At 38.7% G+C, this 27419-nt stretch overlaps 1 protein-coding gene and 1 non-coding gene across 3 annotated transcripts in view; both read left to right on the top strand.

Annotated features, from left to right (window-relative positions):
* Nucleotides 1–27419, top strand: part of CRCP (CGRP receptor component) — a 33363-nt gene that overhangs the window by 3666 nt on the left and 2278 nt on the right. Inside the window, exons 1-5 of one of the 2 annotated variants that reach the window (XM_008490704.2) lie at nucleotides 3746–3901; nucleotides 6960–6996; nucleotides 9548–9646; nucleotides 11657–11751; nucleotides 20404–20461. In XM_008490704.2, coding sequence (XP_008488926.1) covers nucleotides 3894–3901; nucleotides 6960–6996; nucleotides 9548–9646; nucleotides 11657–11751; nucleotides 20404–20461 — 297 coding nt within the window. In that variant the 5' untranslated portion in view covers nucleotides 3746–3893. Of the gene's footprint in view, nucleotides 1–3745; nucleotides 3902–6959; nucleotides 6997–9547; nucleotides 9647–11656; nucleotides 11752–20403; nucleotides 20462–27419 lie in introns of those variants that run through there. The other variant, XM_030462290.1, reaches the window with a different exon arrangement.
* On the top strand, nucleotides 3625–3695 carry TRNAG-GCC. Its single transcript has one exon. It is a non-coding gene; the product is annotated as a tRNA-Gly (tRNA).

Raw genomic sequence — 27419 nt, 5'->3', positions numbered from 1 at the left:
TTACTGATGTTGATGTGGTTTTAGGCAAATGCTCCCGCAGTTGCAGGGGGTTTTCTATATGGTTTCCCTGACAGGTTAGTTCCTTTTCTGGGAATTCCCTTGTATTAAAAGAGCTGCATCACTCTGTGTCATCCCTCTCTGTTGAGAAGTCTTTGATATGAATATAACTGATCTACTCAGTTATATGACTCAACGATGGGTCATCGTTGCTCTGTCCATTGCCACCCCAGCAAACACAAAAGAATCAAATGGATGGGAGGTGTTTACTCTCTTCTTTTTCATGTGGCTGAGACTTTCCACCCCATTTGTAAGGATGCTGCAGCTCCAGCTATGGGACTTCCCTGCTGTCAGCAGCTGCTGCATGGGGTCACTCTTGCCAAGAGGCTCCTGTGAGCCACAGACTGCAGCTGGGGGTGTGAAGCTGTGCCTTGCAGCCTTGGCAAATAGCCTGTACCTTGAACTCATCGACCCCTAAATATTATGGAAGTGGAGAACTGATTTAAAATACAAGATTTAAGCTACAGCTCAGCACCAATTTCTCCTTTCTGCAGCTGCTCCACAGAAAGCCAACTGCTTGCTGGTTCACCTTACTGACTGTGTTATTACAGTATAATATTTTTATGTCTTCATGGTCTAAACTTTTCACGGAGCTCAGGAAACATATTCCAATTTTCTCATCCATTTTCTCTCTGTTCTGCAGCTTACCTCCTTTTCTTTTTTACACTAGGACATCTACACTGGGCAGCAGTGCTTGATTGTTTTGAAATCATGTTCCTTCCTGGTCTGAAATCCCTCATTTTTACCACTTTTCCTGTCTTTTTCACCCTTGAGGAATATCCTTCACTTTACTTGGGGCTTTGACCAGAGATTGCTGATGTGTAGGGAAGATGGTAAGCACTGAATTTATAATCTGTGTAAGATCTCATTAATCTATGTCTCACATGTAGCAAGGACACATTCTTTCACATGTGATCTGTCATCAGTATCTCTGTGTGTTTAGCAAACTTCATAGGGATTAGTTTGTTTGTAGTATGCTGTGCTGCTTAACTCCTGTCCCAGTTTGCAGCTGGGAGATTACTAATTGTCTCCTTTCCCATTTTTAGATTAAACAGGCAATAACTACCATTTCTGAATAACAAGCAATGTAGAATACAGAGTTTTATTTTTATAATAAACATGGATGTGAAACTGTGAATCCAAACAAAAGTCAAGAAAATGAAAATGAACACTGAAGAAATAGAATTTCTTAGAGATGCTTGGAGCTTGCAAAAAAGGTTTTTTAATTCACAATGAAATGTATTATCTTCATTACTATCTTTCTATTTGTTCTTTTTTTCTTCTTCTGGTCTCTCCACTTCCTGTCATTTTCTTCCAATACTTCATTTGCTTAGTGGATGAGAAAGATCAACCCCCAAAATCCCCATCCTACAGCTAAATACCAAGAAAGGTCTGAAGGAAAGGTCTTCCACTTATTTTCCCTTCTGGCAGAGCAAATGGCACATCACTTATACATAAATGTTCCCTGCTACACTCTTTTTCAAGCTGTTGCACAATGAGGTGGTACTAGAGAGTAGATTGGATGTTTTTGCAGCACAGGGAAGTGTAATTATTTTAATTTTAATGTATTAATATATTTTTGTTGGAAGAATGCAATACTTGGGGAGTTTAGCTCTGAAGGACTCCTTCATTGGTTTGTAGATACACATTTTTCTAGAAATAGGACTTATTTTTGTAACTTCACCCAGGGAGGCAAAAGAATGGCATAAACTGCCACAGTGAACCTTGTTTAAAACCATAGTTGTTTTTTAACTGTCCTTGTGGTTTAGAAAAAGAAGAAAGCTCTATGGGCTGAGAGTGCTGGTCAAACACCCTGTCAGCTAGACAGATGCAAAGCAGAGCTGACATTTTTTATTAAAAAAAACACAACAACTTTGTTTAATGAATTTTGAATGTAAAAGGAAAAAAAAAAAAGCACTATAGGGTGATCAGCAAAATGCTGAATAGAGTCAACATCTTTCATGACAAAGAATACAAATACCCTGCAGATCTGCTTTCAATAGCAATTACTAGACCCCTGCTTTCAATAGTTAATACCGAGGCCCCTCTCTCACCAAGCCTTAGTGGCAACAATCACAAGCCACTGCTTAAAATGTTGACATGCTAAGCACATTTAGAAAAACCTATGTCTGCATTCCCTATGGATGGTGTAGCATAACTGCCTAACACCTAAAGGGCAGCAATTAAAACCAAAGTGAACTGAGTGCATCGTCTCCTAAAAAGTTGTATGTAAGGGTAACTCGAGCTATTTCCCATCTCCTTGGCATGACATTAACAAATCTGTAGCTGGTCTGTATAAGTATTTGCACTTTAACAGGCTATATGTCTACATTAGAAAATATTTTGGAAGAATATCTCTATTAGAACAACAACAACAACAAAAAAGCAAGCTGTTGAGAGAGGCGTTTGTATTATGCTTATTTATCCCATCTGCTGGGATCAGGCATCAGCATCATCATGAATTGTAATAAAAGTATATTAGCAAAGGTCTGGAACAAAACTTTTGGAGAAGCACTGAAAATAAAACTGATAAGTTTATGCTGGGGGTAGAGATACAAGGAGGAGATGCAGAGGAGAAACAAACTTAATATGCTGAATATTCTGAGCTTGTATCTAAAGAGAGTGATGAGAGGCAGGCAAGAATTAGTAGATTTCTGGAACAAAACTCTGAAATTTGATATTTTCAAATGAAAGCTGACATCCTTCTTTTCTCCCCTGTAGCTTTTCTGGGAGCTGGTGTACAGGCAGTTCCACATGCAGGATTTGAGGCATAGCAGAGAAGTTACAGAGCATTTGCTGTGCTGATTTTGGCCAACCTGCAAGGTCAGTTAATCCTGACATGAAAAAGAACCGCATCCATTACATCCTGTCCGCTGAGCCAGACCACTGGCTTGATGTCTGCAGTTCGAGGACCTTTCTCCTGGCTCTTTTTCCATAGTGCTCCATGAGAAATGATTACAGAGAATAATTTCTTTCTGTACTACAGTCTCTGTCCACCTGTCTACTGGAACTTTTTTAGGGGTCTTAAACTGAAAAGGGCTGAGAATGCTTTGCAGTAGGCTTCTAAATTCTAAAAACTATATCCCTGACTGATGTTTTTTTCCTCCTGCAGAAGGCAATCCAAGGGTCAGTGATCAGCAGCTGCCTTAAAAGAGAGATGGGTGCTGGCCTTCTACCATGTGCCCTGACAATTTTCCTTGCTGTAGCCATGGGGATTTTCAGCTATTTGCACTCAATGTCTTCAGTTTTCCTCATAACAAAAAGGGCACTTACAAAGTGTAATACCAGTAGGTTAAACGGCAAAGAACCTCACTGATGGCAGGATAACACGGTGCTGGTGAACTCGGGCAGAGACATGCAGGGCGCTTTAAAAGACGATAGGGCATAACTAGATCAGCCTTCCAGTTTTGCACGTGGCTAGAGACGGAATTTCCGTGGATCGATACCGTTTTCCTCTTGCTATGTTTAACAACGGCTTATTAGCAGAATCAGCAAATTCCGGTGTTTTGTTGCGTTCCGTCCGGAGTAGCTACAATGCAGTGGGCGGGAATCTGCGTAGTGTGACAGGCATTGGTGGTTCAGTGGTAGAATTCTCGCCTGCCACGCGGGAGGCCCGGGTTCGATTCCCGGCCAATGCAGTCATTCCTTTTGCTTTTTATTTTTTCCCCTTCCGTTTTATTTCTCCTTCCTTTTCCGCTTCCGTCCTGGGCGCCAAAATCTCCTTGAGTTCAACACCCGCCTTCTCTCCCCGCTCCCCTCTCTCCGTACCGGGCGGACTGCGGGTGTGTGTGTGAGGGGAATTTCCGCGGCGAGGACAGCGGTCAGGGGCGGACAAGATGGAGGTGTAAGGAGCGGCGTGAGGGGCTGCTCTGGGGTGTGGGGGCTATATAGGGGCCTGGTTGTGGTGTGGGGGGTATATAAGGGTCTGCTCTGTGGTATGGGGGCTATATGAGGGTCTTTTCTGTAGTGTGGGGGGTATATAGGGGCCTGGCTGTGTTGTGGGGGATATATAGGAGCCTAGCTGTGGTGTGTGGGGGGACTAAAGGGGCCTGGCTGCGGTGTGGGGATTATACTGAGCCTTTAACACCCGTGTCCAGCAGTGTGTTCTGGTATTTTAAGTAAAAACTGAGGGGGGTTGTGTTTTCTTTCAAAAACCTTGCCGGAGCATCTGTTGGTGTGACAGGCGTTGTGGCTCTGCTTTGTGTCCCCATCTCCTCTCCTGCCCTCCTGTGCCCTCCCTCACGCCCCTTTCTCTGTTCTGCCCTGGGAGAGGGGAAACTGCAGCTTCTGGGAGAGCTCTTCTTGTCAGCCTCAGGTAGATGACTGGCTGTAGGAGCTGAATATGCTGGAGAAGGAAAAAAAAAAACCTCATGGGTGTGCTCCAGAAATTGCAAATACAAGAGGCAGGTCAAAATTTTGGCTAATTCAGTGCAGTTACACCAGCCAGCTGTCCCAAGCAGCAAGATTTGTTGCTGTCTTACACCCGTGGCACTGTGTGTTTCTGTCTTGCTAGCATCACCTTGGCATGAAACAATAGAATTTGACCTATTTTGATGCTCAAAAACTTATTCTTCTGAGTTCTGTGGAGCATGTTACATTGAGTGGTTATATATGTGTACATGGCTCTGGTTTCTAATGAATAGGGGCATGGAGGTTGCAAGTCCTGTGGGGTTTATGTCAGCATCTACCAAAACCAGCTTACAGTTGATGTTATCCACTATCATTAAATCTTCTGTACTATTACAATTACATCTTTTATACCTAAAATTAAAAAGTAGATAACAAGTGAGAAACATCCATTGAAATATGGGTTTGTATTACGTTAGCCTTAACATGAGCAGCAGCCTGCAGAGATAGGACCTGTTCTTACTGCTGTGTACTGAAAAATGCTGTGAACACATGCAGAGACTGAAAGTCCCTGTTGCATGTGAAGAAAGATAGGATTTGGTTTAAATATACACCATCTTTTAAGCAATAGATTTAAAAACATGAAGTATCCATGATATTTTTAGAGGTGTGATGCTGCACACTAAGGTACTTTTATAGGCAGAAGACCTTCTCAGTAATATTTTGGTTGTGACTAATTGGGACAAATGGGACCATTTAAAGATTCTAAAACATGTTTATACATTTGGAGTTGCTGTGGGATTTCTTTCAATTTTGTTTAAGTCATAATCAAGCTAATATTGATTTTTTGATGAAAAAAGATGAAGCTAACGATTTAAAATACACATCAGAATTAATGTATAGTTTCTTGTTTTCAGAATGTGAAACTGGTAGTTGATTGATGAGAGGACTGAAGAAAATTGAATTTCTACTTTGCAAGTTCTGTAGAAGTATGGTCTTGTTTATCAGTTTGTAGTTCTGGTATGTCAGCAGAATGAAAATTGTTGAAGATTTGAGATTGACTCATTTGTTATCTGTTATTAGAAGAAAACAAAAGGTATTTTCCTGAATGACAGAGTTTTAGAACTAGAAAGGAAGCAGTTGTCTCAAATAGTTAAACATCAGATAGATTTTACAAACTCATTTGCAGAGTAATGTATTTACTCTATAGGTCCCTTTCACTTATTTAGCAGAATAATTCCCTATAGAATTCTTCTGTAGCATTATTATTTCTAACAAAGAGCACCTTTGATCCATAGGGATTTCTGTAGGGATAGCCTGAATGCAAACATTCTGAAGAATTACATTAACCTAACAAAAGCTATACGGTTTGTAAAACATGAATGAAAACTAATGCATGTGTGAGCTCCCTGGCTGAAGTTTCACTCGAGTCAGCAAAATGGAAGTTGAATTTCATCTCAGCATATTTTAGAAGGTCCTTTTCATTTAAAAACAATGATAGAACCTGTGGAAGTTTGTGGATGAATTTAACTTGTTTGAAAGTGATGAACGTGACAGATCTATTCAAACAGTTGATGGTGCTTAACAATACATTGTACCTTTTTTTTCTTTGTGCTTGTTTTTTTTTTTCCCATAAACTGCCACACAGACCAGAGAAAAGCCTTTTTTTGCTTTTGTATGTTGTTGTGGCTACTGACTGCTCAGCAAAATGTGTTGTTCAGGGAATATAGGATGTTCTGTGTCAGTTTTTTTCCTTTTTTTTTTTTTTTTTAGTTAAAAAATATAATGTTACAGCCTCTCATAGTAACAGAGGCATGATTAATCTAAATATGCACATGATTCCAAGAGACTATATCTAGCCTAGCAGTGGTGGATAATGATTTGGGCTTCAATGGGACAGAATTAGCAGGAAAGTGTTGATAGGAAGCTCTCAGCCTTGCCCTGCTAGTGAAGGAGTAGGCACATAAAAATTCAAGAAGTAAATTCAGTGGAAGTGCAATAAGCTTTTTTTTTTAACTTGGTTCCACATGTGTAAATTTGTCACCATTTCTATATTTATACACACACAAATGCACATTGTACACGAATAGTCATTGTATTTTCTTTTTCTGTGTTCCTGACAAATAAATTGTGTGTGTGTGTGTGTGTGTGTGATCTTCATGACTTTTGCTGCTGCTCTGTTTTCAAATAAAACCTGAGGACTTTTTCTCTAAGGAAGAAGTAAGGCAATTTGGCTTCAGTTCATGAACTTGAGTGAACAAGAGTGTGGCTGACTAAAAAGATTTTGTCATGTAAATGTATCGTGGTGGTCAATTTATGGGGCAAATTCTGCAAAATATACTGTATATTTATGTAATCTGTTTCTAACAATAAAATACTTCCTAGAGGTGGCAACAGCTTGGTAATTGTAGAATTGTGAAAAAGGGATTTCTTGGGGATTTTTTGAAGAAACCAGCTTATACTGGCTGTTCCTGGAGAATCTGCACAACTCAACAAAGAAGTTTTAGACAGTTTCATGTGGAACATAAATTAATTGTTTCAATTTTTTTTTTTAGAAAAGATGCAAATGCAGCATTGCTAAGCAACTTTGAGGTAAGTTGATCGGTGTCCTCGTTTTAAATCAGCGGTTTAAAACTGTAATCAGTCACTTTGTACTTCTGTGGGAGTTGAACATTGCCATGGCAATCAGCAAGTCCTGTCTGTGTGATTTTCAGCTTCTGATTTTAATTTGCTGATCTGAGATGTTTTACCTCAGGATAAACACTCCTAGAAGCCAATGATGGACCTTGGTCTGGTGTCATGGGAAGGCTACTGTGCCCTACCATAATGACCAATTAATATTAGCACACAAATAACGTTTTAAAAATACCATTTTTTGTATTAAAAATGAGTCATTATGAGTAATTTTCCTCTCTCCTGACACGAAGAGGTTTCAGTGCTTTGTAATTTTTTTGAATGGTTTTAATAACCAAAGTGCTTAGCTTATATTGTTTTATTACTGAAGCTTGAAAGTTGCACAGCTGTTTCATCCTATTCTGAAATAAATCTTGAAATGTTTTATCTTGAGCTTCATCTGCAAACAGCAGGCAACCATCTGGTGACTGTTAGAAGGGCTTTAATGAGGTGCTTGGAGACAACTGTCTTGCCTAAGAAACAGATGATATGTCAGCTGAACGAGTATTAAGTATCTGTTTGTTAAAAACATGTACTGTTGCAGCACAGAAAATAGCAAGTATTTCAAAGGTTATTTATTGCAAAATCACCTCTGCTTCCTTCTCCTTCATTCACTGGGATATTGCTGGAAATGAGGTATTACTGCCTGCTGAGGCTGAAGCAGTGGTGTCAGCCAGACTATGTAAAATCTGTGTCCTAAAGATTTTGGCCAGAATAGGGAGAATTGCAGAATCCATTCTTCATGCTCTTCACTCAGAACTTTTCTTCAGCAGAATCTTTATGTTGATGAATGTACTGTGTGTGGTGGCAAAAAGCAAAAGGAAGTGGAAAATGAAGTTAGTGATGAGAATGTGTATTTCTCAGTTCCCTTTCACAGCAGTTGCCATGCAGGCAGCTTTTCCATTCTCTGCAGGAAGGGATTTGCAGTGTCTGCAGCTACAGGCTTTCAGGGCTTGGCTTTTTACTGCTCTTCAAAGTACTGACTCCTCTAAAACTCCTGATCTCTTTCTGTTTGCTCCTGTTTTCTGTTGCAATGTGACTGGCATAGCTAACATACTCTTTACTGAGGCACCATTTTGCACAGGAAGTGGTGTTTGAAAGGAGTATTCAGGGCTGACATGTTGTGTGTTCCATGCCCACATTTCTTCTGTGAGTTTGGAGTTGTCCTTTCATGTTTTCTTGTCACTGGATACATTTTCTTCAAATACTTATTGGATAAAAGTTCATAGGTTGAGTTTTGACTCTCAAGTCAGGATTGAAAGTGTTCCTTTTTCATAGAAGATGCAATATAAAGTAATGGCAGGATATGTGACTGCTTATGTTCTTATGTCTTATTGTCTAGAAATGCTGTGTTCTTATTTCTATGGACTTCTCAGTTTATAATGCCCCTGGGTCTGGATATTGAATGAAACAGCTGAAAATTAGGGGATAAACAGTGATCTGTGGTTATTGCTGTGGTTATTGTCTCTGGATATATTGTAAAGCCTGAAGCAAAACATCTGAAGAAATTTCAACCTAATGTAATTCAATATGGGAATAAAAGAGCAGTTGTGATGCTGTCTCAACCTTTTGCTGCACATCTAGCTGTCATGAATAAAGGTGTTGCAGTGTTGCAACAAATTTGACAATGCACCATTGCAAAATCAAAATGTTTTCCTTGCTTTCAGACTTACCCTCTGAACCTCATTCCTACATTAATATTCACTGCATCATAAACGTGAAGACAACTTTATTACATTCTTTTCAAGAATGTCTGCTTCTGTTACAGTGTTGTGATTAAAAAGGGAGCTAATTTAATCTTTGTGGCTTAACATACTGTAACACCATCCTGGTCACTGTGCTGGCACTGTTATGAGTAACTCCACTGGAATTTACAGTGGGATCACTCATCTCAGGAGCATCTGTAGGTGAAGCCTTTATTTAGTTGGTTCCTGGCATTGCAGCAGTTGTAGAGTTTACTGTTTTTCACAGATAATGTAAAACTGCATTTATGTGAGACAAGACATATATCTATTGTAAGACTATAGGGACATCTGTCATAACAAATCCAGTAGGGCTATAAACTTAGGTGACATTTGGCTCCAAGCATCACTTATACTGAAATGGAAACTCTGTGCCAGTACAGCAAGGTGTCATCCAACTCTGTGCAGTACTTGAGATTAGATACACAAGTAACATAGATTCATCCTGGCAGCTTCTCCTTTGGGGCTTTTGGATGACATTTAGCAAGTGCTGAAAATCTGTTTAAAATAGTCACAGTTTTGAAAAAACCAATTTACATACCTGTTAATCATTCTGGTGCCAAAATATTTTTCATTTCTATTGCTGGTACCTTAACCAAAGCAGCCATGCTTTTTTGCTGTTGGTTGGTTGATAGGATTTTGCTTTGCTCATTTATGTCTTCCTGCTGTTAATATTTTGAGGTAAAATACTCTCATATGCTCTAAACCACTTGTTTTTTTTTCCCCAGGTCTTCCAGTTACTTACTGATCTTAAGCAGCAGCGCAAAGAAAGTGGGAAAACCAAGCAGAGCTCTGGTCAGCAGAATCTGAACACAATTATGTATGAAGTGAGTAGCACTGTGAAATTCCTTTGCAAATTAGCATAGGCTGGAATAATACACATCCTTAGGTTTGTATATTAATGTCTGTGTATTAATAATTTTGTGTCATATTTCCCTCTATTAAAAAACAAAGTTAAGTCATTTTTTTGCCACTTTTCTGTGGCCATTTTATTCAGGTTGTAGGCTAACGGCACGATCAGGGCAGAAGCATGCAGCTACTCTTATGAAAATCTATCATTATAAGAATAAAACCCCCCCTGTATTTTAACAGTTTAGTTGTGTGATTTGTTTTTTTTTAAATTCCAAATATTTTATCCTTTTAAGATCCAGGGCAGAACTTACTATCACTTGGTGAATTGATGATACCACCTAACCATGGTTTCAAAGCTGGGGTGCAGGTATTTTCTTTTTTACAGAATTAAACTAGTGATTTCCAACTAAAATAGATTATTTTTTTTAATCAAAAGAGCAAAATAGAGGCCACTTGAATGACAAAATCACATGTACAGGTAGCAACCTCTGTTGGATGCCAGACTGATTATAAATGTTAAATCTATTGCTTAGAACTTTTAATTTTTTTTAAATATCTCAACTTAGCAACTTCCTAGCATACTTGCAGTATGACCTATTGTGTCCATGTCAAAGAGCTGTGTGAGCAGCACCATGAGTGGCAGTGCACTGAAAGAGTTTGCCTTGCTTGCATGAGTAATTCTGTTGAGCAGTGAAACTACTCATGTGAATAAGATTTGGCCTGGGCTTTGTTTTTGTTTTAGTTCTGGCTTTGTTTGAAAAGGTGTAGAGTTGTAATTCCTAAACCTTGTTTTCAACAAAATAAGGGCTTACAAAAAATCTATTTTAAATCTTAATGGAGACAAACAATCTCTTCCTGTACCTCTTTAAAACAGCTGAGAAAGATCCTCTAAGTGTATTTTGTCAAAATACACCTTACAGCTTTAATTGCCTTGGTATATTGGTACATGTTAAATACCTATAGGATGCTCATTTTTGTCCATGGAGTGGAGCTTGTGTAAAGTCTAGGTTTATACTCTCTATTTGACTGAAATAAAACCATAGCTTGATCTCACAGGATTGTGTTCATTCATGATGAGTATGTGTTCAAGAGCTGAGCAGGCTTGTATCCACTGGTACTGAAATAACTGGATGAAGCTTGCTAAACTAGAGCTGTTTGGCTGTATGTTGGGCATTTTAATTGACTTGAAATTGTTGAAAAAGCCTAAAATGGAAAAAAGTTATTTAACTATTAAATAATCTTGTTACATAATAATGTGATGATTTCATTGTGGTCATTATTGGTGTAAAATGATTCCTTTTTATCTGAAAAGGTCAGGACAGGACTCAGAAAAGGGAGGGTTATCTAACACTTCATTGTGCTTTTCAATTTATTTCTCAGTAGTCCAATGTCCATCTGACTTTTCAAATATGAATACTCAGTTTAAAGATTTTCTGATTAAGAAACTTTATGGGGTTTTATTATTATTATAGATAATCATTGCATGCAGTGTCCTGCCCCATACATCTCTGCATTTGCAATTCATTTAGTGCATCAAATGTCTCACACAAACAGCAGGTGCTTTTTTAGGGAACTTACTTCTTTCCTGTCCTCTTCAATGTGTGACTTTTCCCTTTGAACAGATGAATGGCTGTCCAAAGCCTCAGGAATAGTCAGACAAAGCTGTAAGTCTCACCTGGTTGTGTAAGGAGCTGGTTTGGTCATGTCTTTACAGAATGGATTCATTGGGGCTTTCTGAATAAGTTCTAATGTAATTTCCACAGATAATTTCTTACATAATGTAGTTACATATTGCCTGTTTCTTACTCCCTCGGGAAATATCAGTATAGTCTTACTGAAGACAGAAAAAATGTGAGTGATTTGTCATCTTGACAGCACTTCCCACTGTTAAAAAAAAAAAAGTAAAAACTGAATTGACTGAATACACAACTGGTAAAGCAACTCCTGACTGGAATAATGTGTCCTTTCCTTCTTTTACTTTGCAGACACTGAAGTACATTTCAAAAACACCGTGTAGGTACCAAAGTCCTGAGACTGTGAGAGATTTCCTCATAGCAATGAAAGGCCATAAGTTGACCAAGTGAGTTGAAATGTGCCTTTGAGTAAAGGTATAAACTCATAGAAATGTTAAAAACTGATCCCTGTGTACAGTATGATAACCTGTCTGGTTTTAATGAATGAAGTTTTCTGTTAAGCTGAGCACCCAAACTGCTACAGATCATCCCTCAGGGTTATCCCTTATTGGCATTTAGCAAACTAAGATTTTAATCTTTTTGTGCTGTTTCTTCACTGATATTTATGTCTCTTAGGATTTCTGAGATGTACATTCCGTTCTGAGATGTACCTAAATATTGTGTCAATCAACCTTTTTCCTCTCCTCACAGTAAAGCTGAACCTGAAGTTCATTCTTCTTCTTTTGGGAAATCTTGCATAGAAAATACAAGCTTTCCTTCACAGTCACAAGAAGACTCAAATGGCATTTTTCCACTTTGGCAGTGGTGTGAATGCTTGCTCATGGTGCATGAAATGTATAATCCCCTTGAACTCTTCAGTGTGTGAGTGAAGCCTGTTGTAAATAGACCCAAAAGAAGTCAAATCAGTTGGCTACTTGCTTGGTAGCTCTTATCAGTCATCTGATTTTTAAAGCAGAAAGAACAAAGGTTTGATTATTTCTAAATGGCTTCTTTTTCACCACAGAGGAGCAGTTTATGTTGTATAGACACTGACTGCATTTTTCATCCTTGCTGGAAGGACACCCAGGGAATTCATGCTCTGGGAAGGAGTCTCTTTGCTTGTGTCACAGAAAAGTGCAAAGTGAGAGCATCTACACAGTACAGTGCCACAAGGCAGTTATTTACACTGTCCAAAGCAGAGTGATTTGAGTAGAAAGCAGACTGTCACCTCTTTTGTTGACTTTCAGTGCCCCCTCTCTGCAGTTAAGCTCACATCCAGGGTACCAGCAGCTCTGATCACAGCATTGCTGTCACTGCAGACCCAGGGGTGCTTCTACTTGGAAGCTTTGTCATGGGTATTGTCACTGTGCTTGTAGTGCTTTCTTTTGTAGAACTGAAGTTTCCAGGTCAGCATGTCAGTCTTTAGTCCTCCAGGAGCTCATTTTACATATTTATGTACTGGGCATGGCATCTTCATTATTTTCTGACATGGAGGTGTTGAAGCATGGAGAAAATGCTTGTTTACTGTAAAGAGCTGATAGCATAGAAATGAAAGAAAGAATCCTAAAACTGGCAGCAAACTTTCTTGAGCAAGTAATGTGAAACAATTATCCTGTTTGAGGTGAAATAAGCTTGCTAGTTCTGAACAGGGCAGCAGTTTAGGAAAATAGCACAGCAAAAATCCAGTGGGAATTAAAAAGGCAAATAGAATGTTTCAGAAGTAACTGAATAAGTTAGGTACAAGAGTCCCATTAAAAGTCAAAGGTGGTTTGGTTTTTTGTTGTTTTTTTGGTTTGGTTTGGTTTTTTTTGTTATTTTAAAGCTCATTTCTAAATCCCCCAGTCTCCCATAGTGCTCAGCTGTTTTGCACAATATCTACCTAAATATTCACCTTCCCATGCCTACTTGTTCTGTTAGCACTGCTGCAAAAGTTGAAATAGTTACAAGCTTTAAATTAGCAGGTTTTTATGATTTTTTTTATAAATGCTTGGAAGTGCCTTTGATTTCAGGTGTTGTCCTCTCTGTCCTTGTTTTCTGAATCAGTCTGGAAGATAAGCAAGAGAATTATTCCCAAGTCACTTCCTTCTGCATAATGGCAGAAAGACAGAAGGTGAAGTGCCAGCCACTGATTTAAGTTACAAATTTACTGCATTTATGGCTTATCAGGACTCAGATTGGACTGTGACACCTTAGTTTCTTGAGCATTCTGTACAACTTTTACTTTTTTAATATTTTTGTCATCTGGTACAGAACCTGCCAGCTTTGCATTTGCCACGTACTTTACAAAATAAGAAACAGAACTGTTTAGTGTGATCCTGGCACCACTTCTTTCTTTTAATCTTTTCAGACACTTCAATCTAGAAGTACCAGAGCCCATCTGGCAGCCTCTGCACACCAAAACACAGCAAGCATATGGTGTGCAATTACTGTGTAATGCACTTGATGTTAAACTGCTTAAAATCATCATGACACCAAGGACTTTTTGCACTACCCTTTGGTTCATAACCAAGATCATTTCAACACTGCTCTGTTGTTAAATAAATGAAAAACTGAAGGATTTAATAATTTCCATTCTGTGAGGCTGAGGTGGTATGTGTTTAAAAGACTTCACTTGACATTTTGTTCCAGTTATTTGAGTGAGAGCTTTCTTCCCCTTTGAGAGGAAAGAACTTGCAGTGTTTGCTCTCCAGGGCCTTGCTTACATGATCTTGCAGTAATGACCTTTCCTCCCACGGAGAGTAATGAATCCCAGAGTCTGTCTTTGCTTCTTCCTTACTGGGTAAGGCATTCAAAGATGTTCTCTCTCCCCTAATCTCTTAGGTGGTCTCTGCTGGTGACAGTTTTCTGGAGGCAGCTGATTCAATTTAAGATAAATGTTAGTTGGTTCCTGGCCCCACTGAGGGCACAGCAGAATTTTCTGGTTTTTCATTGTGAAGAGGGCTGGTTAAAAGGCAGGACTGGTCAGGAACATCTCATCCTCTTAGGAAGCTTTGCCTTCCTTTTAAATTCCTTATTATGACTCTGCTTCTAACCAAGGAAGAAACAAGCAGTGTGCTTCTGCTGTTAATTAGACTCAGCAGTTTCTTTTCTAATATAACGACTTCAGGGCTTTGAATACAGGAAGGCTTTAAAATTAAATCTAAAAAACCAGGAGGGTTCATGAGGTGCTGAGCTGACTGTCCCCACGGAGCATGTTATTGCAGCTCTCAAGCACTAGGCTGTGCCATTGTATGGCAGAATTTCAAGGACAGACCAAAGCACCATCCGGAGAAGCACCAGGAACTGAGACACATTTCAGAGCTTTTAATCAAGTGAATTGTCATTTTCCCTGCCCTCATTCGACAAACCTACAGAAATTAACCATGCAGAATGCATTGCTCATCGGGCTGCAGTTCCTCTAATATCACCTTGAATGTTTTCTTTCTCATATTGCTGATACTTTCCACTCAAAACACACATCTTTTCTGCTGATAGCCATCTGTTCTGTGATGGTTTTTTCTCACTAGTGTTAGAGGCAAAAAAAAAAAAAATCCTAAAAGACAAAAATAAATACTTTTGTGTACAAACAAGTTAAACCTTTCAGAGCAGTTTCAGATAGCTGCCTTGATAAATGGAGCAAATGTAAAAATCTATATCACTGATGGAGTCAGTAAAGTATGCTAACACATTGTGTTCCTTGTCACAGTTATTTTGGGAAAATCAAAACTGAAGAACTGAAATTTTTCTAAAATGAAAATCTCTGAACTGTCAGCACAGGGAATTTTATTATTACCTTGTAGAGACCTCAAGCTTTGGCTAGCACTGCAGTACAGTAAGCCATGCTGTTCTTAGAAATACAGTATGCCACTGGCAGCTAACTTCCAGTTCTAGTCCCTGGAATGCTTTCATATTTTATGAGGTACTGTGAATGGCATTGCATGAAAAGAACATTTATTAAGCTTGCACTCTGTAATTACAATTAAATTAAAATTGATTTTACTTGTTCTTCTTCCTGTTACGAATAGCCTGGTTTAGATCCAATTTGGGAATAATCACATTTCCAATCAATGTATGTTTTTATAATTTAAAAAACTGGACATAAACATTGCCCTTTTTGACTTTAAATCAACACATTCTAGGAAGTGTTGAGCTGAAAATCAGTAGTTCTTTTAGAAAATATTTTCCTTCATTACTGCCAAAAGCTACACCAAATGTAAACCTCTGGAGCACTGAAGGCTGAATTGGTTACTTTGTAATTTTTGTTTCCTCCAGAGCTTTCAAAGTGTATATTCAACCCCAAAGTCAGGATGGTGCTAATTTAACAATAACATCATTTAATAGTCTTTTAAAAGACTGGCTTGTTTCTCTCTGAACTAATGGGAAATTAACCCTTTGATCTGGAGCAGTGGTGCTCAAGGTACCATTGCCAATCCTCAAGTTTCATGCTGGGCAAATGTGGCACTGAAGAGCAGTGGTAGCCCATGGGGAAAACACAGCCCAGGCAGAGACTGAAGCTGGGATTTCACACTCCACAGCTCAGGACTGCTCATCTGTGAGCCCCAGATCTTGTGATGGTGAATCAGACAACGTTTTACTGACCCAAGACTATAGAATTTGACTCTCTTAAGTGTTTTTAGCTAGTTACAAGAAAAAAACCCCATACATTCTTGAGGATAAATTTGCCCCTGAATGGTCACGGGTGCCTTAGGTCTGTCTTTTATTTTTAGTTCTGTGTGCTGTATTTTGGCATTAATACTGTTCTGTTCTTACTAGAAGAACATACATGCATGTATGCACACACAGAGTCTCCAAGTTTAGTAGCTAAAAAAAGGCCAATACCCAGACACATGATAGAGGGTTTTGGTTAAAATCTAAACGCTGCAGATACTTGGTTGGCTGCTGACAGAATAGGATACATCTTGTCTTAATTTGCAACAAGAGGATGTAACTGTTTTGCTTTGTTTTTAGAATCTGTGAATTTATTATGCACTGTAGCAATGTGCTGTCCCTTCTATCTACCCAGATTTGCACTGTGATCTTGAACACAGCACGTGGATTTTTTTTGTTTGTTTTGTCTTCTAGGAGAACATTTAGTTTGATTGCAAATCAAATCCTACATCCTCCCCTCCTATACTACACACTCTCCCCTCAAATACAGACCTCAGATCCATTTTCTTCTCCCATAACTGCACACATTTGTGTCCCCCACAGCCTGAGCATTACCTGTCCTCATTCCACACCGTTTTCCCCTCAGCTGGAAGTGCTGATCTTGGCTCCAGCTGTGTCTCAGCTGCTGCTGGATGTGGCCTAGGAGTGCTCAGCCTAAGAGCAGTAATTGCCATTTTGGGATTTCTCACCAGGCAGGGTCTGTAAGAGTGTGCATAACAGACGATTAAATCTAATTAGTGGAATCCTGCTTTTATGTGAGAAAATGGCTTTCAGCTGTCACTCATCTTTTCTATGTATTCTTCCCTTCAACGAGCAGCTTTCATATTGTAAACTGTTACTAAAATCCAGTCTAGAGAAAGGACAGAGACTTACTATTTTCAGGCAATTAAGTTGAAAATATTCTTCACCTTTTAGAGAATGGGACAGTTCTCTTTTTTATTTAATGAGCATGGGTGTAAACATGCATGCTGTGGAAAGTGTAAAGATGGATTCAAGTGAGTTGGATAAAGTTCATTTTATTTTTCAGATGTAATGGAGCATGAACAAAATTCAGGCTTATGTCTGTGGCCATCCAAAACACTGCAGTCAGCACGGATGCCCAGGCATGCAGCATTTCCTTTCCTTAAATCCCATGGAACTGTGGGTGTTCAGGTTCTAATAAGCATCAAAAGGGTCCCTTGAGCTCATCTTGGATAAAGTAGTTGGAGTGTGTGTCTGTATTTTGTACAAACAGCAGGAAGAGCTGCTAAGGTGGAGCTCCCAAGTCAGCAGAGGTAACTGTTCATGTCTTGCATACAAGACATGTGTGCTTGGCATTTTTAAAATAATCTTATTAGCTGGATATTTAATAAACAGCCAAGATAAGATGTTATTGTATTGCAGGAGGAGCAGATCTGTCTGTACCAGTATCCTGTGTACCCATGTTAGTATCAACATACTTGTCCAGGTGTCTTCAGTTACAGTCAATTATCCCTTTGTCATTTAGCAGTATTTTGCCAAAGTAAAAGAACTTAAATCTTCATTATCAGGATCAATTTAGGCTCATCAGCAAATAATTTGGCTAGATGCCAACATGCAGATGACAGCTACTGAATAGTTGGTCATTTCTCTATATATTTGGATCCAATCTCTGTGTAAATAAAACAAATGCATTGCTTAATTATATAGCATTAGGATCTCTAAGGATTGTTATTTTTCAGTGTTAATTACTGTTCATAATTTCTCAAACCCTGTAACACTAAACAAGCACCTTCAGATGAACTGTGTCATTTATGTAGCTTTTGTTTCTTTGCACCCTGCTGCTAATTCCTTTTTGATGTTCTGAGTAATTTTTCCAGTAGGGAGCTTTGCTAATCAAAAAGAAGCATGAAATTTTTCAGATAACACATTTTAATGACTTGCAAATTATCTCTCATTATTCTGCACACATTTTAAAAACTGCAGATACCCTGAAAGATGCCATCTTTGCTGAAATAATGCTTTTGAGATCCATTTATCTCAACAGTGAAACTTCTGTCTATTCCCTAATGAGTCAGAGTAATGTTAATGACTTGTAAGCAAAAAGTCTTTGAGGTGACCTTTTTTATGGAGCTCTGTATTTCTTGTCTTAAGGAGATGTGAACAGTTCCACTAATTGATTGTTTTAGTCACAAGCTATAATTGGTTTTAATTTATTTCTGTTGTTATTTGCTCTGCCAGTAATCTCTCTTTGATAGTGGAACTCTACCTGTCTTAAAATCCCTCTGGATAAATAAGATTTGCATTCTGTAGTGCAGGCATGGTATGGCTTTCATTGTTTGATCCTGTTTATTAGACTCTGAAGTTTTGTGGGCAACAAATTCAAAGATATTGCTTGGAAAAATGTGAATAGGAGGAAATCATCTTATTTTACAAAGTTGTTGGTTTTTTTTTCCTCATTGATTCCTTAGATTTCCAACTCTCAGTTTTAACTCTGGTCTAAAGGGTCTCAGTATTTGTCTCCCTTCAGTATTAATGTTCTATTTCTATCCTGTCATTACTTATGACATTGGTAAATGGGAGCAGTAACAAATGCTGCATCTTTTTTACAATGAAGCAGCCAACAGTGGTGCTCTCAGGTCAGTGTTAAATTCAACGGTGCTCTTAATAATCTCTTTTTGTAAACATCAAGCTGCCAAATAGATACAAGTGATTAGCATGGGAAAACAAAGGAGGTGTATTCCCTGCTTCCTGCCAATGGAAACATGTTTGGCTTTCCTCCTTGGTTCCCCAGAACCAAAGCAATCTAATAAATCTGGCTAACCAAGCTAATTCTGATTCCTTTGTGTCTCTAAAATAACAGCATTCAGAATTGAAGCCCAAACCCTGTGCTGCCAAGGGGCTGTTAACAGGAGAGGGGGGACAATGTAAACAGTTATTCTGCAGGAGGGAAGAGAGAGCATGGTCACTACAGAGGGAATTGGCTGTAAATATTGATTTATACAATAATTGACACCAAGGACCTTCTCCCCAGCACCCTCCAGGAATTTTGCAGCCTGGATGCACTTTCCAGCTCATGAATGCAAGGGCAGATCCTTTCCAGGGCACTAGAAAATCTCCAAGAGGGAAGGAGGAGGTCTGGCCTGGGGCCATGACCACACAGTCCTTTTCAGCATTATTTAGTGGAGCCTTCAGGGAACAGAGCAGTATCTGCTGCTGCAAACTGTCTCAAGGGCCTTTTCTCCTCCCACACTTTAACTCTTCTCCACTCTTACACCACCAAAACCTTTAAAGCACTCACTGTGTAGCCATTTCCTCTCAGGCTTACTGTCTGTAAAGTGGGAATAGTGATCCTGCTTTGCACAAGACACACAGATAAGTCTGGGCAAGCTTGAGGAGCTAATTTGATAATTGGTGTTTTTTAGAAAACACTTCGAAACCACCATTAAAATATTTGCTTTAGGAATGTATTTAGGCCCCCCCCTTTTTTTTTTTTTTTAAGGAATAAGTTGATGGTCCTGCTTGGAAGGGAAAATGCTGATGTACAGGTAGAAACATCCTCATGTTGGTCAGCAAAAATCTTTTAGCTGTGAAATCTGAAATCAATGGAAAATCTGCCACACTTGTTGGCATTTGTTTGAGTGCCAAATGTCACTTTATTGCAGACTGTTTCTGAAGACTGGGAAGAATCTTCTGATGTGGTTCTGTACAAGTAGAAAAGAAAATTAAAAGAACAGGGTGGTACCCAAAATTTTTGAGCTTGCTTTTTGAACAGACATTTTTGACAGTTCTGTGGTTGGTTAAAATAGAGTTTTCTTCTTTTTCTTCTCCTTTAAAAAGTTCTAATTCTTTATCTCCTTCTCCAATTTTGAGCTTGGGAGGGAAAAAATAGGTACATTTGTAAAGTAAATGTATATTCAAGATGTATTGTGTATGCTTTTCAGTGGCTAATGAATATTTAGGAGGATTTCTTGGAGCTTCCTATTGTTAATGTTTCACACATGCTGAATCTTGAAATTGCAAGCTAAGCTTTGAAGCTGAAAAAATCATGATTAAAATCATCCAATTATTAACCAATTATCACTTGTCTATTAAACCACAAAGTGACTATTGCAAAAGTCTGTGATCTTTGACAAGTTGTTCAGTGTTTCTGTACAGCATTAAAAAAAAGTAACTGCATGTTAATTAATGCTTGTACAGTAATGATCTAAGGGCTTCTGCCTTGCCACCTAGAGATGACAACAGCAGTGTCTAAACACACAAGAAAATGCTGTATTTAAAATACCCAAATAATTATGGCAATTCAATCGCACTGAAAAGCAAGTCAGAGTTAACCTTGCCAGTAGCATTTCATCCCTAAACTATCAGGAATGTGTTTGCCTTTTTCCAGTCATTTTGGGGGATCCTCAGATTACACAGTAATGCTGATTGGTTTGTGCTTTGCTGTTAAACAGGGCAGAAAAGCTCCAGTTGCTCAACCACCGTCCTGTGACAGCAGTTGAAATTCAGTTGGTGAGTAACAATGCTTCTGACTGTTCAAAGCTTAAATGAAAGCAGCTTTAACCTTGAAGATCAACTGAATAATTACTTTCTCATGGTCAGTGATTGAATGTATCCCTTTATGCACATCTTTACATTCATGCTTTCAAATCCACCTCTGCTTCCTCTCCTAGAGCTCCTTAGAGACTTGCCCATCTTTCTCTCAGACAGATTCTCCACCTCTTGTGTGCTTCAGTGTCACATATTGAAAATGCCCAGTAATTAAAAATGCAGTGATTAAAGATTAGTTACAGTAATGTGGGTAAGAATATATTTAACCTGACTCTTTTTGCTGCTGCCCTGGAATCAAGTGCTTCACTTTTTGACAGCTGTGATGTCATGGTTGTTTTGATGGCAGGGTTTTGTATTTATTATAATACAATTATATTATATACAATTATAATAAAACCTAACATGCTGGAAAGGAGCAAGTAATGACTGATACAGAATTTTGGGCAGTGGTGCAGACTGAGAAATGGGTGTAAACAGACTTGGATGGAAAGTAGTCACTGTAAAGCTGTTACGTGTAATTCTGATATAAAGAAGGATCGTCACTGAATAGAAATAGATGGTTATATTCTCTGAAGTATCTCCTTAGGAACAGGAAATCCTGTGGTAATAAAGAGCTTATTATAATAAGGATATTCTTTTAATAAAAATCTCTTACATTAAGAACATCTGTTTGCAATCTTACCCTAAAACCAAACTATGTAATAATGGGACCATATTTTTCTGAAAAAAGGGGAAGATTAAAGAGGTACCAGTAAAACTCTTTTTCTTTCATAGACAAGGAGCAGACATTATAATGCTGAAGATGTCTCATAAAAAGAAGCTTCTAGCTAAGGACTTCATACTGTGTTTTGTGACTGAAGGGATCAGTGTCAGTCATCAGCCAGACCAAGAGCATTAAGGCTTCACAAGTTTTGCACAGGAGGTTACTCATCAGTGGTGATGTAGAGCCTGTCTCATACCTTTGTTAGCTCATGTTCTCAGACACAGATTTGTTGTGTTTCCATATAGGCCACATACAGTCTTCTTTTCCCTTTTTCTTCTCTCAGTGCACTAATCTTTTGCTGCTTCATGTGCCTCTGGGTTTGTCTTTTCCCTCCTCCTCTCATTGTCCTCCCTAGTTTCTCATTTTCTTACCTGCCAGTGAAGTACTGAAAATAGTGTGGCTCCTGTGTCATATTTGAAGTCCAGGAGACAAGTAAAAGAAGTCTGGGCCTATGAGTCAGGTTTCTGTAGAGTGAAATACTTCAGAGATTCCAAGGTTTGAAATGCCAAAGTTAGATACAACTCATTGCTGAAACTTGCAAAATACAGATACAAGATTTGAGTCCCATGTCAGCCTATTATTGATATGTAACCCTTCTCTTAATGATCAAAAGCAACTTGTAAAAGCTACAATATTCATACCTTTGAGGAGTAATCTGAATTTGTAGCATCGTGGGAGTACTGGGGATGCAGCTACTTCTGTTCCATTGCAGTACCCCTGCAATCCTCAAGGCAAGTTTCTCCAAAACTAGTATTACAGTCATCTGAATTGATTGGATTGTTAACACTGTGTTAAATTAAGCCTCCCTAAAATTGCAGTACATTTACTCTTCCATCAATGCATATCAAAGTCTTTTTGATCTCAATAACCACTAGGAAACTGTAGGCCACTTTTGTTTGTGAAACAGAGAGACAAGGAGCCATAGCAAGGAAATTATTGTGCTATTCAATTGCTGTCTTGAATAATTTGGGGTTTTGGTGAGGACAGGGGAAAGAGATTGTAGCAGTGCAGCATCTTTGAACACACAAAACCTCTGTGCTCTCTGAGCATCTTTGAGTACAAAGTAAGACAGTGCCATGGAGGCTACCAGCACTTTCTTCTTTGATGTCAGTAGGAGAAGATCATCCACACACAGATTCCAGGCAGGGATGCAGGGAAGCCAATTTGCTGCAGCTGGTGGATGAGAGGCAGCCTACAGGGAAGTGAATACCAGCTCTAAAATTCCCTTGATTCTCCTCTGGTGGAGCTTGCCCCTGCCACTCAAAAGCTTTGAGTCACCCCTGGGGCTGAATCAGAAATAAATGATAATGAAAACTTCTGACCACTTCAGATAATGTAGGCAAATCAATCTTAGTTTTTAGAAAGCTTTAAAGAAGATGCCAGACAAGCCACATGTCTGTCTCCCACTTGTTCAAATAGTTTTGATGTCTCAAAATGTTACTGGGTGCTGTCTGTCCATGAAATTCAGTCACATTTGCCCAGTGTGACTGGGTAGTTGAATTTACTCCTGCTTGTTACTTTTTTGCCTTTCCAGCTTTTTGGTTTTTTACTTTCCTGCTATAAAATTCCCTGTCTTTAGTTGAATGCAAACAATAAATCAGTTTTGATAAAAGTGTATTTGTGCTAACAGGCAAATTTATGTTGTGATCTTTTGATCCCAGGTTGTTTTGTAAGACTTTATGCATAAATTGCTGTAATTATTCATATTGGTCTTTTCTGGACTGTGTGCCAAGATTTATTTTCAAACAACAATAGCAACAAAAAGAGCATGAAATTCTACTTCATATCCCACAGGGTAAACCACTATACACATTGCAGCTATCTTGACCTCCTGTTTTAATCTTCAACATATGCTGTTCCTGCCTCAGTCATTCACAAAGGAGAAAAAAAAAAGGCAGTGCTGTTGATCTAGCCATGACAGTGGTCCAGATTTACTTAATGCTGAACCATAATGGTTTTGAAGATTAAGCATCATCTTTTCTAGTGAACAAATTGCTCCACATTCTTCTCTCTGAATGGAAGAGTAGATTTTAATTTGGTCCTTTTTAATCCAGAGAGCTTCCTACCTTGTGATATGTGCTTTACATCACCAGCCTGACAGATTGTCTTTTATTGTTGAATAGAAAATAATAATGTAAAGTATTCTTCTGGAAAATGGGGGGTGCTAGAGGATTAAACATTCTATTTTCATTATTTTGCTTCCCATTTTGCATACTTGGCTAATTGTCTCCAAGGGACATTAATCCAATCATTCAGTCTCTTTATTTCTTTTCTTATGTGCTTTTTTCTATTAGCATGTTAGGGCTGAACAATTTCAAATTACTGCTCAAAGGAGGAAATAGCAGTCATTTTCTCATAAAATATGTACCTCCTACACAGAAGATAAATTATGGGCTTGATAGCTTTGGAAGTGTTCAGAAACCCCTATTTCCTTTTTTAAATGTAGTTTACTGATTATTTTAAAAATACAATTCTTATTTTATTATTCACAGAAACAATAGCCACTAACCCACAGCTTGATCTGTTCAGTGATGCTGTTTGTTACCCATAAAATATTTACTTATCCTTGAGACAGTTCCTTTGTTCTTTCAAAACTTTTTAGGGTTCTTCAGTGGGGCTTTGTTTATTCTCCAACATTTGCAGGGTCTTGTTGTGTCTGAGGAGACTTAAATGGGATAAACATTACCACTGAAAGCTTAAAAATCACAGTGAGGATGATAAAGTTTCTTATACTTTGCTTTTACTTTCTGGGTAAGCAGAAGAGATAAGGTATGCTCATAACTAGGGAGAGCATGATCCTAAAATGTCCTTATTTCACTGAGCAAAAAGAATAATTCTAGACAAGTTTGCATGTGTCTGTGTTCATATTTTGTGCTTACATGGCTTTGTGACCATATAGGTTTGCACATTTACATTAATCTTTGAAATTTTCTTGATAGGCAGGGTTGCTGTTATTTTCTGGTTTACCTTCTTGACAAATAAAACCTTTAATAGCTTCTGAAAATTCGTTTCTGCCATGAGAATTTATCAGCAGATTTTAATGTGACTTACTGCTTAATGTAATTCTATTACTACATCTTGATTTGGTAATTATGCTTGTTTTGTTCCTCTGAGACATTCATACATGTGCTCAATTAAAAAAAAAAAAAAGCTACTGTTAAAATGTGCAGCTGGGAAAGGCTGCATGGTGGCAAAATATTCCATATACACATTTGTTTAATAGGCAGAGCTCTGGTTCCCAGTAGCAGTTACATTACTGAGCAAGGCATCTGCCAGTGTTTAACTCTGCAGTTGGTGAGTGATTTGTCTTTTCCTTCTCATGTAGGTTCAGTGAAGGGTGTTGGATGCATTTTTCATTTTGCTGTGTCAAAAAGCCCCTTTGTAGAGGTGCCTGGAGAGGCAGAGCAGAGCTGGCATCCTTTTCTTGACATATTCTCTATTTAGTAAATGTTTGCCTAATTTTAAGCTCGACATCCAGTTATTAGTTGGACTTTGCTGAGTACCTGAAATTTATGCCAATTAAGTTACCAAATAAAGTTTTCCTGCTTCCTTCTTTGATTCCTTCTTTGGTTGTCCTGTAGATTGTGTTGTTTAGAGAAAATTCTTACTGTATGAATACACTGCACTGAGAGTTGTTACTTGTTGGAGTGAAATAGAAGTTGCTACTGAGGCCTGAGCTGATCTTGACCACATAGTTCATAGAAAATGCATGCTGTGTATGTGCATGAGTGGGATTGTTACTCTAACATTTTCTATGAAAACACTGTAGTTATTTTGGGATGGGGTTTACTGCCTTCCTCTTGTGTTCATTTCAAGCAAATCCTTGCTCTCAGCCCTGAGAAGGAGATGTGAACATCAGGGTGCTTTCTATCTAGCATCTGAGTTGTTGTAACATTGTCCAGTTCTGTCACTTGCACAAACCCCTGAATATTGAAAATAAACAGTTCAGCAGAGCTTCAGTTGATAACAAACACTCTATACTTTGCATCATCTGTGAGAATAATGTATTCCCATTTGGTGTGTGTGGCACTGCCAACATTAACAACTTATGTCATATGCTTATTAAAAACATTTGCATTTTTGTTTTCCTTAGAATAAACTTTGCATTCCTGACTGCTTATGCCTTGAATCTGTTGCTTGAGCAGTTTCAGCTGATTGCAAGTTATAAGTTAGCAAGGCTTTCTGATAGACTTTTACATTTTTTGTATATGTTGGTAAAATTCTTGCTGGAAAAGGAGGTACTTTTATACAATTTTTTCTTTTTGCCTCCTAGGCTTTTTCTTAAACAATTTTTTCTTCTGAGCATCATAACATTATTTCCTATTACGATCAGTAGCAAAGGTATTTTTTAGCTGTGCTTATTCACAGGTTGTAGCTGTGAATCAAAATACTGAACATCTGTTGAATCTAGAATAAGCCTCTGAGTGACCTTCTGTTTCTCTTGGTATCTATTTTCCTTTAGACTGTTTCATTTGGTTCTAATCTGCAGGCTCACTCTGCTTAATTTTTGAATTTTCATTTTTGCATGCTGCTTTGCTCTTTCCTAATTGCTCATGTTTTCAGGCTGTTTTCCTGAAGAATGAAAAAAAAAAAATTTTTATAGCTTAACACAGCAAGAGTTCTAAAGCATCAGCTTGAATAATAAGCTGTCTGTCCTGCCCAATATAGATTCTTGTCTGTCAGTAGTTCCTGGTGTGAGAGGTGGCAGTGAGGATGCAGGGCTCAGAGGCACAGAGAGGTGAGCACTTGATGAATTTGCTTTGTGGTTTAAGGAATTACCATGGTTTAAGGAATTCCCTCTTCCCTCTGGCAGCACTATGGATCTGTCAGCAGGGAATTTGGAGCTACTTTACCTTCTCCTCAGTTCAGTATCCAGTATCTTTCCTTAAAGATGCTTTTCTCAACAGGCTAGTGAGGCATTGCTTACAGCACCAAAGCATCTGAAACATGAGAGACAATTTTCTTTCATCAGCTTCCCAGCAGTGTTATTTCTTAAACTGCCAGAGCAGTGGCTGCAGCTCATCTGTCAGTGTCCTGAGTTGTATCTGCAGTGTGTCAGTCCTGCAGGTTTCTGTGAGCAGCCTGGGCAAATGACACCAGCTTGCCTGATTGTTCCCAGGAGGATTTGGAGCATTACTCATTTGGCACTCAGGGGCAATGTAAGCAGCAGTGATTATACCCTCACATAGGTATCCTCTGCCTTAAATGCACAAGTTCAGAAGAACTGATACTGATCTGTTATCTAATTGATACTTTCTGTTATCTAAGTTGTGATCAAAACCTGTGTCTAACCCTGGATGCCTGAAGCAAGCACCTAAAGGGGAAAGTGTTTGGAGGAGAAGGGGAAAGGAGATACAGAGAGGAGTAAAATAGAAATGGGGCAGAGGGGCAGACTTCATGTGATCCAGTACATTAAAGCAGGCAAGGTGCCATTGTCCCAAGGACAGAAAAGCAGTGGGATGGTAATAAGTGCAGGAGACACTGACCACAAAGAGATAAATCATTCTGCCTTAAGTGCTATTGCCTGTCCAAGGGACTTGTTCTTTGTATGGTTTCTGCTGCTGTGGGGCTGTAACCTTTCAAGTTCAATGTAGCAGTAGTAACACTTGTACTCCAGTCCAAAAAACCAGGCTGATAATCCACTAAAAAACTTAATAGCATAGGTCATCTGTAGAGTAATGGCTTTGTCAGTGGTTTTGCCAACAAAGAGTGTGTTTACACACTGTAACATACTTTATTGTCTGATGTTGATGCTCCAAGGTATGCTGCTCAAGCTGCTGAGATGATCACTTCTGAAATGCAGCCTAGCAGGCAATTACCTGTTACCACTTCAGTAGCTTCAGCAGTTGCTTACACAGAAGGGTAATGTAAGGAGGATTTTTAGTGTATTTTAACTCCTAGCATGTAGTATAGCAGCTGGCAGGAATGATTGGAGCCAGGGCTGTTTTCAAGCCAGGGTCCTATAGTAGTTTTTTAACTAACTGTAGCTGGAACTCTTCTCTGCAGAGAATTTCATCCTTTTATCAGGATGGTCCCCAGAAACAGTCATTTACAAAGGGATATTCTGTCTGCTTTTTGCTACAAGAGTGGATTCTGCTGTGCTCACTTTTCTCTTACCAAGGATCTGTGGTTAATGGCTGATGAAAGATGATCAGA

This window comes from Calypte anna, chromosome 19, assembly GCF_003957555.1.
Source record: "Calypte anna isolate BGI_N300 chromosome 19, bCalAnn1_v1.p, whole genome shotgun sequence".
Classification (NCBI taxonomy): Eukaryota; Metazoa; Chordata; class Aves; order Apodiformes; family Trochilidae; genus Calypte; species Calypte anna.
This window is presented reverse-complemented; position numbering and strand designations above follow the sequence as displayed.